Source organism: Colletotrichum spaethianum, assembly GCF_022836535.1.
Source record: "Colletotrichum spaethianum MAFF 239500 DNA, contig01, whole genome shotgun sequence".
In the NCBI taxonomy this organism is placed as follows: Eukaryota; Fungi; Ascomycota; class Sordariomycetes; order Glomerellales; family Glomerellaceae; genus Colletotrichum; species Colletotrichum spaethianum.
Window position 1 is genome coordinate 2,444,504 of NW_026054771.1, and position 15,990 is coordinate 2,460,493.

The window sequence follows — 15,990 nt, forward strand, 5'->3', positions numbered from 1 at the left end:
TATCGCAAGCCTGTTGGAGGGAGAATTCAGCTTGCGAGTGCGTGTGTGTGGCGGTCCGTCGACGCCGGGCAGCTCGCCGGCTCGAGTGGTAAATGCATCATGGGTAAGCTTTAGGCGCTTAGACTTGGTCTAATAACAGATGCGAGCTGGCAGGCAGCCAAACCCGTTTTTTTGGTGGCCTTGGTACCCCAATGGCTGCGATTTCGCCGTATCAGAGAAAGGGACAACCTTTATTTCAATTGGTCTATTACAGTTGCCATATACTAATCATTATTAGATCCTAACCAGATATTGCAATGACTCGGCTCGTCTGAAGAAGCACGTGCTTGAAGGCTATTGTCCGTCATTCCGCTTCAGACCTTTGTTGGTGTCGCCGAAGCATTGAGTGTCTTTCTGTAAAGCCATTGTGCAAACCTAACGCTAGGTTCGTCGATGAATCTTGTGACAAGCTCTGCCAACCAAAGAGTAACAGGTAAGATGGCTAGATGTGGGAGGAGAAAGGCCGGCTCTAGCCCAAGAGGGCCGACCTTTGGCAGCGAAAACCTGTCAACCACGTACGCCAGGTGCTGCTTCTCTGAGTCTTTGTAGTAGCCTGCAGCTGTGTATAGGCGGTCTCCCAGTGTACCGAGGACAGGTCCATGAACCAAATAGAGGGCGAACGAGACCCGTCCAAGATATTGGCAGAAGCGTGTCTCGAAGAACCTTTTCAGCCACCAAATTCGAGGAATCGAGGAGACGAGAAATACAGCAGCCCAGAAAAGGTAGAACCATTTGTAATCGAAAACGGCTTGCGGCTTGAGTAAGGACAGGTAGTACCATCCGCGGTTTTCGCGCATCTTCATGACGTCGCCTGTGTATGATGGTACACCACCCAGATACATGGAAACGAAGAATAAGTGGTAGAAGATGAACATCTTGGCTGGCTCCAGTTTCTTGAAGATTTCTGGCAGGTCGTTCTTTTTTGCCAATAAATCGAGATCGCAGAGCATCATTCCCATCACGAACATGGCGCCATACCAGCCGTCAGCGATGTACATGAAGTAGAATACCAGTCCGGCCTCGCACCAGAGTCTGCGATTTCTGGTGCATCGTGAGAATGCGATAAGTGCGGTGTAGATGATGATTGACCCTTTCATTTCGACAGGGATTGACCAAAGGTGAGGGTTCCAGCTGAAGAAAGGGCTGCTGCCATTAGTGAAAACGAAGCTGAAGTTTTTCAGTTCGCAATACCAGAGCCAAACATTTTCTCTCCAAGTCGACGCACGATCGATGTTGTCAACCCAAATATCGAATAGGTGAAGGAAGCTCATATAAATGAACGTAGTCGCAATCAAGGGGAGATACAGTCTGATCCATCTCCTGAATAACGCTGAGCCGACATTCTCTGCTAGTTTGCCATGATCACCGGATTGTATCAAGCTTAACGGCCTGGCAGAAAGGACGTAGCCGGATATGACAAAAAAGACCGACACGGCGAAATGGCCGCCGGTAAAAAAATGTCTTATCCCGGGGAAGGCAACAAAGTGGTATTTGTTCTCGTAGCCAAAAGCATTCTCAAATATGCGGTTCTGGACGTGCGGCTCGTGAGCCCAAAGCTGGTTATGGTGCCAGTAGACTAGGAAAGCAGCAAACCCTCGAAGCCCGTCAAGGTAAGCCGTTGGTCGTGGCGTCTGCGATTGCTTTGTGTCTTTTATGGGCCATAAGAAGGAGCTGAGGCGGGCGAGGTTCAAGCGTGAGAGCCGTCTGCTTCTTGTGAGGGTGGCCGGCCTCCAGTCGACGTCTTCAGTGAGCCATTTGGACCCATCACACCAGGTTGGTTTGACCTCGTCCCATTTCTGACAGTCGAGAATACCATCTTTTCTGGGAGACATCTTTATGGAGTTGCGAAGCGTTGGTCTCGATCAGAGGTCGATGTGAAGAGGGGCCCAGCCTCAAGCTGCTAACGATGTTGAATGCGCGCTGATGGGTGCTTGCTGGTACTGCATGAAAAGGTGTCGCAATCCTCACCCCTCCGGAAGCTTTGTTGTTTTAGGAAAAGAGACACAGCTTTTTACAGTATCGGTGGACTCTTCACAGGCACATCGGCAGTTGCCACCAGGAAGTCGCTTTAGTAGGGATGTAGTCCGGCTTGGCGTTGATCCTTGCGTTATCTAGCAAAGAAACACACAAGCATGCTTGCTATCAACCACTTGTTCATCCATAGTTTCACAAGCAAATAGAAGGTTAACTACTCACACATCAGGCTGAACCATGGGATAGTTCCGAGGTCGAGCTTTGAGGGATGCGGGGACGTAGGCTTAGTCCGAATGACCCACTGTCCGTCTGGGGGTTCCTGGCCCAACATGCGGGGGATTGACAAGGGTAGAATGCGGAGAGCCCAGCTTCGGGCCACCGCTAAAGTGAAAGAAATCAGTAGCGTGGAAAATGCGTGACGGAAGTCCCTTCGTTGTGACATACATTGCATCCGCAGGTTGCATTCTGGATGAGCAGCCCTGGCAATCTTCTCGAGCGGTGTAACGTCAATCGGTCTAACTAGGTAACTGATCCGACACGTGAATCACGTCTGCAACTAGAGCAGTTGGCCGGTGTAATCATATCACTATTAGCTTATAGTTATTTACTGCTGCAAACCCTCTTGATTGGGAAGGTTCCACCGTCCTCCGCTGCCCTGACTATCGTAGCCGTTGGTGCCGGTGGCTATGATCGGCCCAATGGACTCTCAAACAAGCTCAATCTCCCGGCGCTATTATGGCGTGAAATGCAGGCGACCGCAACAAGTGGTTCTCATCACTTTGGTGCATCCTAATGGCTTTCATTCTTGGATTGATTGATTTTTGCAGTGGAGGATCGTAGTTGTTCGTCGATTTTGAGCTGGGCGAATTAAAGGCCACACCGCCGAGCTCCCGTTCTAGCTTCCCTCGTATCGAAAGACAAGTAGCATAGCTGACCCAAAAGGCCCAAACTTTGTCACAAAATGGAAGCGGTGGCGTCAGTCAGCCCTAGACGGGATGAACGCGATGCAACTTCGCAAAAGAAACCTCGGGTTCCCCTACCCTCTCTCTCTTTTTGGCTCTTGCATCCCGGCTCGTGAAAGTGATGCACAAAGCAACTGAGGGTTGACTGAGAGGGAAATGGGGGGTTATCGGAATAGTGTAAGGAGATCCCTGCCTCGGCGAAGAGAATGCCTGGTATGTATGCATGCATGCAAGAAGCGCCTTCAAATCTTGACATGCATCCCACCTGTCTTCTTTTTTATGCTCGTCGTATCTTTTCCCAAAGTTTGGTCATGAGCTTTTTCGGTTGAACGCCTCCCAAGCTTCGGATAACTTCTAGCAACATGTCTTCACCCATCATGAGTCCACTGAGTCCATTGAGCCCGACGGGCTCAATGAAGACCAGCTTTCTTAGAAACAGAGTCCCAACACAACTTCGGAGATGTATACCATTGTATATCGCTTGCGTATGCATAATTCTTCTCGTCGTCAACCTCGACTTGTTCGGATCGATGCCGAAGCCTGTCCACCACGCCAAACGAGGCGGTCATTACTCAACAAGCAAGCGAGCAGGTTTCCCAAAGAAGATATGGCAATCTTGGAAGGTTGCACCGTTCGCTTTTGAAGCTGAGCAGATTCTTACTGCGCGGACATGGACCGACAAAAACCCTGGTTACCGGTATGAAGTCCTCACCGACAATAACGATATGGAGTACGTCGAAGAGCACTATGGCCCAGGTGGGTTCGACCGCCCAGACATTGTCGACATGTACCGTAATGTGAACGCCACCATTATCAAGGCTGACCTCCTTCGCTACATGATCATGTATGCGGAGGGAGGAGTCTATGCGGACATTGATGTTGAGGATCTTCGGCCCGTTAGCAGATGGATTCCGGAACGGTATGCGGAGGCAGACATCGACCTTGTCATTGGGGTCGAAATCGATCAGCCGCACTTCAAAGATCACCCCATCCTTGGCAAGAAGTCGATGTCTTTTTGCCAATGGACATTTATGTCGCGTCCCGGTCATCCTGTTATGATGAAGCTGGTTGAAAATATCATGGCATGGCTCCGCGATGTGGCAAAGTCCCAAGGTGTGTCCATCTCAGAAGTCAAGCTAGACTTTGATGAGGTCATCAGTGGCACCGGGCCTTCGGCATTCACCAAAGCCGTGCTGGAAGTGATGAGTGCGCGGTCTAGATCAGGGTCGATAACATGGGACACTTTCCATGATATTGACGAGTCAAAAGTCATCAGCAACATCCTGGTCCGCGACGTCGAATCTTTCGCTGCCGGCCAAGGTCACTCCGACTCTGGAAACCACAACTCAAGGGGCGCCCTTGTCAAGCATCACTACCACGCTTCGAACTGGCCCAGCCGGCACCCGCGTTTCAGACACCCTATCTTTGGTGAAGTTGAGAGGTGCAACTGGAATATTGAGTGCGTTATAAAGTGGGACCAAGACATCGCTGCATTCAATTCGCTCTCTCCCGAGGAGCAGAAGCAAGCAATTGATCAGCACGAGAACCTCCAAAAGATTCAGACACAACAGGCGCTAGAAAAAGCGGAGCAGCAGAAAGCTGCTGAACAGGCGGCGTTACAGCTCCCACCTCAGCAGCCTCCTCAAATACCTATACAACAGGCTGCACAGCAAGAGGAGTTGAAGATGAGGTAAAGGGCCTTCATTTGGTGATCGGAAAAAACGACAATACCCAAAACCCAACCCCCGTCATATATATCGAGGTTATAAAGTCGCTGGGTTGGAATTCGAATTCCCCGAAGTCAAGATCAACGCACGCTCTAGAGAGCGTTACGTCAGGAACGAAGTGTGACAAGTCGGGAGTGCGAAAGATGGCTCTGAACACCGTTGTCTTTGATGCAAAAATATCTACGGATTGCTTTTAGTATTCTACTTGGATATTGGGCTTGCAATTGCATCACGGTCTTATCTCTCAACGATTGAGAGTATGAGATTAGCTCTTATTTCAAGACACGCGAGCACCATGGCAGACGGACCCAAGTGACGGCGATGTAAATATGAATTAATGCCGACAGAGATACCTTTTAAACTCTGTAAGCACCATTGGTAGCATTAGACTATCATGTCATCTTTAGGATACGCCTTTGTTAGTGACAAGTACGCACATCATGTATAATTCCATGTTCACATAATGTGCGATTCTAAATTAGGGTTATGGTAATGAAAGGTTTCAGACGACCTTGCTGTTGAATACATGACAAATTTTGCATCAAATGAGTCAGCAGTCTTGTTATTCCGTATATGCAACTGTCGATGCAGCTATTTGAAACCTCCATTCTCTCACAAAGCAAGTACAGAAACTATAGCGCGGTTCGAATTTGGACATGTACAGCTTTAGACCCTTCAGTAATTTCTCCTTTATTAGAACGCAATCCGTAGTCCAGCCATACCGCCTAGCCGTTCGTGGCCCTAGGCTTCAAGGTTAGTTAGAAAGTAAGCTTCTGGCCAGCTTGTCCCGGCACAGTAGCGACGACCTTGGAGGACCCGAGGAGAGTGTATGAGTAAGGGGGGGAGTTGGCGTTTAAAGTTCCAACGGGGGCAAGGTTAGAAGCACCACCAAAGTCGTTGTCGATTGCAACAGCGTAGCCGACAATATCAGAGTCCTGAGAGGTGATTGGGATGGTCACGTTTTTGAAGACATTGCTCTGGACGAGGACCTGGGCGTTCTGGCGGGTGTTAATGGCAGAGTTACCGCTATGGCTTATTAGTAATTTCTTGTGGCAGTGGCAAAACCGAATAACAGGACCTACTTGAGATAGTACGAGTTGTAGATGTGGCCGGTGCCGAATCGCAAGGATGGGCCTCGAGAGCCAAAATTGGCCCAGTAGTTGTTGGCGTAGGTGACTCGCAGGTGGCCGCTGTCCTCACCACCGTTGTTCTCGCTGTGACCAATCAGGGAGGTCTTCCAGTGGTCATGGAAATATGTACTAGAGAGTGTCAAAATAGACTTTTCCTTGGTAGTTTGAAGTATCTTGACTCACTAAGAGATGGTGATATAGTCGGCCCCGTGAGAGGCATCAACTAGTCCGTCATAATAGTCCTTATCAGCAACCAGAACAGAGCTGAACTCGCTGTGATCAATCCACACGTTTGTGCTCTCCTGGAAATAAAAATCAGCTAGTCTTTCCAACAGAGTTATTTCTGTTCGCACCATCTCCTTACCTCAATCTTTACACCATCACCAGTAGAGGCCAAGACATTGGAAGACTTGATGTTGCGAATGATAACATTCGACTGGCGACGAACATGTAGACCGATACCCTCAAAGCCTGTTCGACATTATGAGTGACTTCATACAACAATTTTTGAGGTTATATCTCTCACCTCCTCCGGGGAGGCCGATCACGGATTTGTTGCTACCAACGCGGACGTTGGCAGTGCCCTTAATAATACCCTTGACGACCACAATCCTGGCCGTAGTATCCTTTTCGTTAACAGCGGCAGTAAACTCGGCGAGGGATGAGACAGTGGTGACGGTTCCACCAGATCCTCCGGATGTTCTGCGACTTAATCAGCTCCCGGCTTTGAGACACGACTTGTCTAGATCCCTACCCTCCGTTCAAGGTAGCATAACCAAGCGTCGCCTTATCAGAGACAGAGGCACGTTTGACAAGGTGTGGCTTGTCAGCGACGTTATCGACGGTGGGAGTCGGGGTCGCAGCCGCAAGGGCGAAGAGCGTTGCCAAAGCGGAGGTGATTTTCATATCGAAGTGATTATGTTTGACTGGGGTTAAGATAATGGGCGGGCTTTCAAGTTTGTCAAGACGAGTTAATTCAGAGGGGACGGGAGTGCTGAGCATTCAGAGTCGAACAACTTGGTTTATGACCATGCTCTTATATACACGCCTGATTTTCAAGTCTTTTATGAACATTTCCGTCTACCACACAGGCATCATTCTATCCCCAAATCACGCTGCGTGCCGAATGAATTGCGAAATACCTTACGAGATGAGCCCTTAAGCCACGCAAGCACAGGTGTCTACGATTTGAGGTATCGGAAGATACCGTTAAGGGACGGACTGGATTATCTTGATCATTCCGCGAATGACAGTTCGTCGCCGTGCCATGCTTCAACCAACCCCCCCGACCCCGAAAGTGGTTACTCCACTCTTCAGCCGGTGGTCATTGAAGGAACCCTGACCCCGAGTATACTGACAGGGCTAGCAATGGTAAGATTGATCGCGCTAACTTCAATTGACCCAGGCTTGTAGGTAGAGTGGGATCAAGTTTAAAAAATAGAAAACAAGCTTGTTCACTAAGTCAGTGCTTTCCGTCTTCTAACTAAATGTTTATTGGGTGGGGGAAGCGCCTTGTGTCATGTAGATTTAAATATGGGTTGCGGCATGGGTCGTCCGGGGCTACCGTTAGCCAAATTTCCTCAAATCAGCATCTTGACTCGCCTCGACGTGCAGGTACCGACAGCATCCGAGGTGCAAAGACTCTTACCCAGAACAAGAGACCCTATGAGCTGAAAAAGCCACTATTGGCCGGTGTAAGATGTTTCTGCTGAGTAGGTTGTGTGAATGCGTGGCCACCCCATATGGATGAGTCTCGTTGGACGGGATTGCGAGGCAGGAGTTCTTCCTGTTGTAGGGGAACGGAACCTAAATTCCAGAGGATGAGGAAGGTGGATAATCACGAGATATCAATAGATTATTGTGCACTTTTATTTTTCAACTACTATTCGAGGTATCATTTTTCACTCATTCTCTTGTGCTGGCGGAAAATGATCACGCCAACTCTGGACTGGCCTTCGATCTCCCAAATTCTAGCCCAAATCACCTTTTGATAGTGAAATGGTACAGGATGATCTGAACTTTAGAGGTGTAGTGCGGTGTGCAACGCGAACTCAACAGCCTCTAAAGCAATACATAATTCTTCGCTCAGCAGGCTGGGCCGACACATCTGATCATTATTGCAAGGCCCAGTAGGATCAGTTTTAAGTGCTTGAGTGAGGCAGACAGTTCCCAAGGTTCATCTTATTCATCACGAGCAGCTTTAAATCAACTTGAAAGGCCCTGTGCAGGCAGTTTACGACGGAGAAATGAGTGGTTGTCAATTGACCAAGCGAGTCTTCGCGCTTCTGTGTGTGTCCTACGGTCCTACCAGGACAGTCTCTGTCGTGCAAAGGGAAACTGAAAAAAAAATCAAATCGGAGAGGTAATGGACCTGGTCATCCCGCCCTATTGCAATAGTTCATTTCCACGAAGATTCACTTTTAATTGAAACGATTCCCCAGTCGGAACTCCAAGTTCTGTTCTTACTCATATCCTTCTCCCAAATCAATCTGTGACTGGTATCTTTCGAACTTTTAGACATATATACGAAATTACAGAGCCGATGGAGAAAGATGTTTGGGATGGCACTGTACCAATAATCAACAGATATGGATATCAAGATAGTGGAAATTATCAGATCGACGCAGAGCCCCCTTCGCATATCTCGCAGATGCAAAGCAGCCAAGACCGTGTTTAAGCGGGGTTGTTGGCAGTTTGCCAGATTACGAGACCTTGGCACTGCCTATGCGCCTTGGCAACAGAGCATTAGCGTATGTATGGAGAAAACGGGCCAACTATTGTCATGATAATTGGGGCAACTTCGGTGAAACTTTCCTATTCATTTCATCACAAAGTTCACAGGGTGTTCTAATTTTGCCTCTGACCGTTTCAGTTCTCAATTGGTTTTGGTTGGTTTATAGCGTGTGATCATACGCGTATCGGCTTGTAGGCCGTTAAGAGACAACGAACAGCGCAGAGTATCAACGGTTCGTATTTTGACTGGTTTTCAGTTGACTTTCCATGCCCTTGGAATGCTACAGAAGACTGGGTGAGCTATATCGGCTAGTAGTTTGACTCCATAACTCATTACTAACTCATTGCCCTACATCCACAGTTCAATGACTTTCGTGATAGTTTTTGACGCCTTTAAGTAGCTCTCTCAAAGGCGCTTAGCAACTATCTCATTATGCAGACATAACCCAACACACACGTTTTGCCTCTGCGTCACTGAGACCAGTCTCCACAGCCAAAGCTTTGACAACAAATCCGATGGAAAGATCCGATCTTTCGTGGCGCGAAAGTCTTTTCCCCCACCATTACTGTCGTTCATTGCCAAAATGAGATTGGTTGGTTGAGATTGATATCTTAACAAGCTAAGGCTCCTCCTTGACAAGGTGTCTTTGGGAGCGCTAGATGTCTGGTAGGAGTCCGTGATGAAATTCTGAGCTAACCCCAAAATGGCTTTAATGATATAAAGCTCTTAGCCGTGGGGCAACGTCAAGCTCGCCATATTTTAAGCTTTCCGCGACGTTTGATCTGATCAAGCAGCTTGCATCATTCAGAGGAAGTCAGAACAAATGGCTGGCGACTTGAATTATTCCAAAGTTTATATGCCCCTCTTCCTACAGATACTTGCTCCTACACACATATTTATCAAGAGGATCGATGGACGATGAATGCCTTCTAAATGACAGCACGATCATCAGCTCATGGTTCCCAACCATCGATCAGAATGGCATGGCTGAAACGCAGCATGCGAAAATGACTCAATTGCCTCAAAAGACAGGATTCTGGTAGCATTTTCAAGTAGGCGTGCTTTCAGCCAAGACCTTAAGTTTGGACACTTTGTTAGAGAAAGATCAAGGTTCCAGAGAGTGGTTTCCAACTTGCATGGCCCCTATCAGCTCTAATGGGTGAACCCTGCCAAGCATGTGAAATAGCGGCCTATCATGCCTTTTAAAAGCCAGAAAATGAAAATTGCATGGTTATTGCAAGAAAGGACGTAATTAAAGTGCAATTGAAGTAGCTGCGTTTGCAAATTGGGAATTTATTCGGCTCAAGGTGCAAAACGTAGGAAACTGTAAGACTCCTGGCAAAGGCAATAGAAGTTGGACTGGAATACATTTGAATGTCTAATTCCTGAGGAAGATGTTGTTCCACAGTCGGGGAGATGGTCGGGAACACCTGTAAACGAGACTTGGGAGAACTACCTTTCCCCAGGATTACATGTAGATTGGCTCTAGGTATGAATGATTTTTCCGTGGCCTTCTTCAATTCTTTGCATCAAGCAAGCACAATCTCGTTGAGCTTCTGTTCATCTGTGCATCGAGAAGATGTGTGCCGCAGGGGTAGAGACAATGGAACTGCTGTTTTATCCAGCGATGACAGCTCAGTAAACAACCCAAGAATCTTGAATTCGCTGCCTTCAAAGTTCATTAAGATTTTTGACCATCTTGCACTTTCGGATGATGCGGTGAGAGGTTCGAGTTTCGTTCGCACCCTCAATATTGTCAGACTCAAACTCTACTGGTGTTGCCGACAACCCAGGAAAGTAGCGCTAAATCTGCACAAGGCCAACTCGTATACAGTGATGTTCTTATTTCCTCTTTGCCTAAGACAGATATATCGTTACCGTATGTGAGCAGCTAAATATGAACGCAACATTATGCTCTCTGTGAGAAGAGCGCTCCGCAAAGCTGTTTGAACTAGACTATATCGGCGAAACTCCGTGCCGCCAGCGCCTAGACTGCGTTAAACTTACTTGGGTTGCCAGGTGGGTAAGTGATATCAGAAACTGAAGATCTGCGTCAAGCTTGTCAGCGATACTTCCGTGATTAAGCACGCAGCATGTTGCGCCGCTGCACGCATTTTTAATGACGGTCGACCGGCATTCAATCATCACAGCCGGTGTCCCTCGGCTGCGCGTTTTCTACCCTCGGGAGTCGGAGTCGGCGCCGACCACGTCCGATCTTCGGGACGCTAGCACGGTAACATTTGGTGGGTCGCTCTGTGAAGCAGGGATCTCTAAACACGCTCGACGTGGAGTTGACGCGCAAAGAAGCGGGCTGTGTCTAACCTGATGTGGTAATTACCGAGGCACTCCCCATCTAAGCATCATAGCGAGTTCTCCGAGTCGGAAGACGAAACCTTGATTCGATCTGGACAACGCACAGGTGAAGGTGCCCATCCTACAAAACCCCATCTGCAAGGCCTCCTGTTCTCCAGGAAATTTTCCCCAGTCCATTTTCAATTACCCCAGAATTCACTTCCGCACCCAAACAAGATGCCGAATACTCCGGATTGGGTCAAAGCCCTTCAGCCGTCTGGCCCGCAGGGCACCGAGCTCCTCGCTCAGGAGCGAGCCAAGTCCAACCTCAACGTCGACCAGCTTGCGACGTTCATGTTCACAAACGAAGCTCTCCAGCGCAATGAGCGGATATTGAATATTCTGAAGAAGGAACCCGTCTTCGATAAGACACAGAACTATTTCCGCGGCCGCAATGCTCGAATCGAAGCAGCGCTGGCGAGGGGCAAAAGGCTCTTCCAGCTGACCAAGGAGCACAACTGGTCAAAGGATGATTACATGGTTGCCAATGACCTTATCGCCGAGCCGACGCCTTATGGACTCCACGCGAGTATGTTCCTTGTTACGTTGCGCGAGCAAGGTACTCCAGAGCAACACAAGCTTTTTCTCGAGCCTGCAGAAAACTACGAGATCCTTGGTTGCTATGCCCAGACGGAACTTGGCCACGGCTCGAACGTACGTGGCCTGGAGACTACAGCGACATGGGACCCGTCGGACAAAACTTTCGTTCTGCATTCTCCTCACCTGACCGCTTCGAAGTGGTGGATTGGTTCGTTGGGTAAGACGGCCACACATGCTGTCGTAATGGCACAGCTTGTCCTGAACGGCAAGAAGATCGGCCCTCACCCCTTCGTTGTTCCCATCCGCGACAAAAACACCCATGAGCCTCTCCCGAACGTACATGTTGGCGATATCGGCCCCAAGTTTGGTTATAATACCATGGATAACGGTTTCTTGCTTTTGAACAACGTCAAGGTCCCGCACAACCACATGCTCGCCCGCTTCTCGTCCATCGACCCGAACACGAGCAAATACAGCAGACCAGCTAACCCTTCGCTGATCTACGGCACTCTTACCTGGGTCCGATCAAACATTGTTCTACAGTCGGGTTCCGTCCTTGCCAAGGGTGTTACCATTGCTACTCGTTACTGCGCTGTTCGCCGCCAGTTCCAGGACCGTGATGCCCCTGCCAACGAACCGGGTGAAAACCAGGTGCTCAACTACACTATGGTACAGATACGTCTCCTGCCCTTGCTTGCCGCAACTTTCGCCCTCCATTTCACCGGTCGTGGCATGATTAATCTGTACAACGAAAATCAGAAGCGAATGAGCGCCAATGTCGGCAAGCTCAGCGACGGAAATCGCAACCCTGGCCCCGAGGAGCTGAATCCCGGGACCGACCTTCTCGCTGATCTGCATGCCACTTCGTGTGCCCTCAAGGCCTACGGCTCAACCGTTGCAGGCGAGGGTCTGGAAGTCTGCCGTCGTGCTTGTGGTGGCCACGGCTATTCTTCCTTCAGCGGTATCGGATCTTGGTACGCTGATTACCTGCCGACGCTGACATGGGAAGGAGACAACTACATGCTTACGCAGCAAGTGTCTCGCTATCTTCTCAAGTCCGCTCGCTCTGTCCTGAAGGGCAACCACAGCAACAACGACACTACTCGTATTCTTTCCGAGTTCCTTCGCCGCCGCGACATCGGCGCCGCCTTCGATGTTCTCGGCTCCGACGAGGATCTCGTCGCTGCTTTTGCCTGGCGTGTGTCTTTCTTGACATTCGAAGCTCTCCGCCACAGAGATGAGGACAAGCAGTCCTGGAACAGCCTACTTGTTGATTTCTGGCGCCTTAGCACCGCGCATGCGCAGTACATGGTCGTGAAAAACTTCCACCAGGCACTTAACGACAAGGCTACAACCGAGCAGCTTGATGAGGGCACTGTCAATCTGCTGCATAAGCTTTTCAGACTGTATGCTTTGAACACGCTTGAGCAGGAGGCTAGCGAGTTCTACAGCTCCGCAGCTGTCACAGTTCGCCAGATCACTCTGGCGAGAACAAAGGCTGTCATGACTTTGCTGGAGGAGATCCGTCCTCATGCAGTACGCTTGGTTGATGCTTGGAAGTTTGACGACTGGGTGCTGGACAGCAGTCTGGGCCGCCACGATGGAAAGGTTTATGAGGATATGTTTAAGCGTGCTAGCGAAGACAACCCGCTGAACAAAGTGGTTTTTGACCCTTACCCAAACAGCAAGGTGTTGTTCAAGAAGGACGAGAGAAAGGATCTGAGAAGCAAGCTATAGACTACACTTCAGAATTCAAAACTATAGATCATACAGCTGTTGGAGGATATGTTACTTTGTAGAGTTACAAGCGCAATGCAAATAAAATGAGAAGACCTTTGCTTATCAATGCACACCACCATCATCATTGCCAACTTGGTCTATAAGTTTGCTAATACTATCGACAGGCTTTCACAGGACGAATTACTAGCTAAGTGTGATCCAGCAAACAATATAGGTATTCGAAGTGGGGAATAGGGCCAGCAGGGCTTGGAAATAGAAGAAAGTCACTAGCAGAAGGAGAACTCAAGCTAGCGAGTCTAACAAACATAAAACGGGAAGTAATATAAACCTTACTGTTCATTTACTAGAGTAGGCATAATTATTACTCAAATGGGTGCGTTTAAAATGTGGCGTCTTCAGATGTACAGATCTTAGGAGTCACCGAAAAGCGGGCAATGGAGTTTACCTCTTAAAGGCTGTTTCCCTTTAAGTGAACAACAACAACATGCGTACATGAAGTGATTCAGCTATATCTCCGAGATTGCTAATAACGCATCAATCTACTGCAGTGCATGTCCAGTCCAATCCATCGTTCACACTCATTACCGGACGCTGTACGGGATTCCAAGCAAGCTCTGACTATACCGTGTCGTTGTGATAGCCCAGTGTCCTTGCTGTCGGTGGTCATGCGGAGCTTAGGATACCAGTCGCGATCTTCGGGTGTGAATCAATTTAGCTACACGCTACTTTCAAAAGCATCGAATCACCGCAGTGCTAGGGTTATACACACTCAACTCACCTTGTGACGGCTGAGCCATTGCCAAGTCACAATATAATATCTGAGTTCCGTTGCTAGCCGTGCAAGGCAAATGGAAACTAGGTGGCAAGGGACGAGGTAACTTCACGGCTTATGCATCATCCTGGTTTTGTCACACTAAAAAATGCTAAAATATGGGCAATAATAATTTGGCAGTAAGCTGAAATGTATTTGCTATAAAGCCCTGTTCATTTTGGAAAACAATCCGAGTAAATTCGTGCAGCATCACAGAAACTATTGCTGTTGCAGGAAGGCTTACCTGCCTGAGGTCTAGTATATGAATCCTACATATCCCGATTAAGAAGGTACGCAAAAAAAACTAGAATCTGCACATGACTATCATCATATAAGTTACAGCTTGCAGTTAGCAAGCAGAGGCAGATGTAAAACTATAGCGCGGGCCGGCCACCGCCTCAACAGGGCCCGTTTCTAAGGAGTTGCTTCCGATGAAATGGTTAACATTATATCAAATTTGTGCATATATCTCGACTTATATGAAGCTCTCCAAGTATATCGTTTCCCTTACCATCGTACCTGGGTGTTGCGTTGATAGTTGCAGCACAGTAGTACATCGTATAATTACAACGATAATTCCGTCGCGTGATCTTGAAAAATTTCAGCATGGCTCGGAATCTTTGGAATTTAAAGATTTCACGGTACCACAAGGCTCCAGGAGAACACCTGGGAACCAGCAGAGATTTATTTGTGGTTTGTGATAATAAAAATAGGTGCAATGGTCTATCAAAGAGCTTCTAACGGAATTGATTCTGAATACTCTGGTAGGGTCCAGCATTATTCGCCAGTGTGTACACCGGAGCACCTCGATACATTAAACTACGCTGCTTATTCCCATAGCACTCATTGTGTCTGATGGAACTTTACAAACTTGATTAAAACCTCCGGTTCCGGCGGCGTACCATCCCAGAGAAACTATTACTTTCCGCTTCGGAGACTGATAGGTGGGGGAACAGGGTGCTGATGCTCTTCTTGAGGGAGAGTAATTAGTCAACAACATCTGCCATTTCTATTTGAATCACATAGTGACATAGTGGAACCGCGGATGTGTTCGACGCGGCCCGAAACGCCACAATTGTCCCGCATACTTGTCAACCGAAGCAAGCTAGACAGTGGTGAATGAGTTATTAAGCGGGAAACGTGATGTCCGCGCCGCGTGACTCACGGCGACTAACTATGTCCGTCAGACCGAATGGGATAATGATTTCGGTGGGCACGGCATCGACAACATATAGCAAACCGGAATGTACCAGCATACTTACCGCCTTAACTCTCCGGCCTAACCCCACACACTACCCCCATAGGCTGCGGCCCGGATCCGTACTCCGCTTCTGTTTATCAACGATCACGCCGCAATATATTAGTGTATGTGTATGACAGAACATTCAAGACTCTCCTTAGTCAAGACACGTTTCATTTGATCTCAGCAACAATTTCCATCCACTATGCCTGCGCTGGACTATCTTGCAGGATCCTATTTCACCTTGAGTTTCAGTACCACCATTTGTTATTGCGGTGTCGTTACGCTGATTTTCTGGCCGGTGGTTAAATCTCTTTACAGTGTTTTCCTCCATCCTCTGCGTAGTATTTCTGGCCCATTATGGGCAAAAAGCATGCACTGTTGGATGTTCTTCAAAGTACTGGGTGGACATGGTTATGAAACCTTGCTAAAGTTGCACCAAACTTATGGTATAGCGTCGCTATCTTTTGATCATGGTAGAAAAAGGGTCATTTCAACTAACACATTATCAGGCCCAGTTGTACGGATTACCCCAGACGAAGTTTCCATTAATCACATCAACGCCTTCACCAAGATATACAGTCAAGGTTCTGAGTTTGATAAAGCCCGCTTCTTTTACGAGCCCTTTGTCTTTCAGGTCGACAACCTCTTCACTGTGCGTGATCGTAGTCGACATGTGCAAGACAAGAGATTGCTGTCTCACAGCTTTTCTAAGAAGTCGTTACTTGAGCAGGAATTCAA

At 48.3% G+C, this 15,990-nt stretch overlaps 4 protein-coding genes across 4 annotated transcripts; 2 read left to right on the forward strand and 2 right to left on the reverse strand.

The window, feature by feature from the left end:
- Nucleotides 1–353: 353 nt before the first annotated feature.
- ColSpa_00664 (uncharacterized protein) lies at nucleotides 354–1,136 on the reverse strand (the record flags this gene model as incomplete). Its single annotated transcript, XM_049266876.1, has 1 exon — nucleotides 354–1,136. The coding sequence occupies one exon, from the start codon at nucleotides 1,134–1,136 to the stop codon at nucleotides 354–356; it is 783 nt and encodes a 260-aa protein (XP_049122833.1).
- Nucleotides 1,137–3,505: 2,369 nt separating this feature from the next.
- Nucleotides 3,506–4,669, forward strand: ColSpa_00665 (initiation-specific alpha-1,6-mannosyltransferase; the record flags this gene model as incomplete). The annotated part of the gene is made up of 1 exon (XM_049266877.1): nucleotides 3,506–4,669. One exon carries the CDS (start codon nucleotides 3,506–3,508, stop codon nucleotides 4,667–4,669), a length of 1,164 nt encoding a protein of 387 aa, XP_049122834.1.
- Nucleotides 4,670–5,460: 791 nt separating this feature from the next.
- ColSpa_00666 (putative pectate lyase B) lies at nucleotides 5,461–6,738 on the reverse strand (the record flags this gene model as incomplete). Its single annotated transcript, XM_049266878.1, has 6 exons — nucleotides 5,461–5,728; nucleotides 5,785–5,961; nucleotides 6,016–6,134; nucleotides 6,197–6,303; nucleotides 6,359–6,534; nucleotides 6,587–6,738. The coding sequence occupies 6 exons, from the start codon at nucleotides 6,736–6,738 to the stop codon at nucleotides 5,461–5,463; spliced, it is 999 nt and encodes a 332-aa protein (XP_049122835.1).
- A 4,357-nt stretch (nucleotides 6,739–11,095) lies between these two features.
- ColSpa_00667 (peroxisomal acyl-coenzyme A oxidase 1) lies at nucleotides 11,096–13,195 on the forward strand (the record flags this gene model as incomplete). Its single annotated transcript, XM_049266879.1, has 1 exon — nucleotides 11,096–13,195. The coding sequence occupies one exon, from the start codon at nucleotides 11,096–11,098 to the stop codon at nucleotides 13,193–13,195; it is 2,100 nt and encodes a 699-aa protein (XP_049122836.1).
- Nucleotides 13,196–15,990: the final 2,795 nt, after the last annotated feature.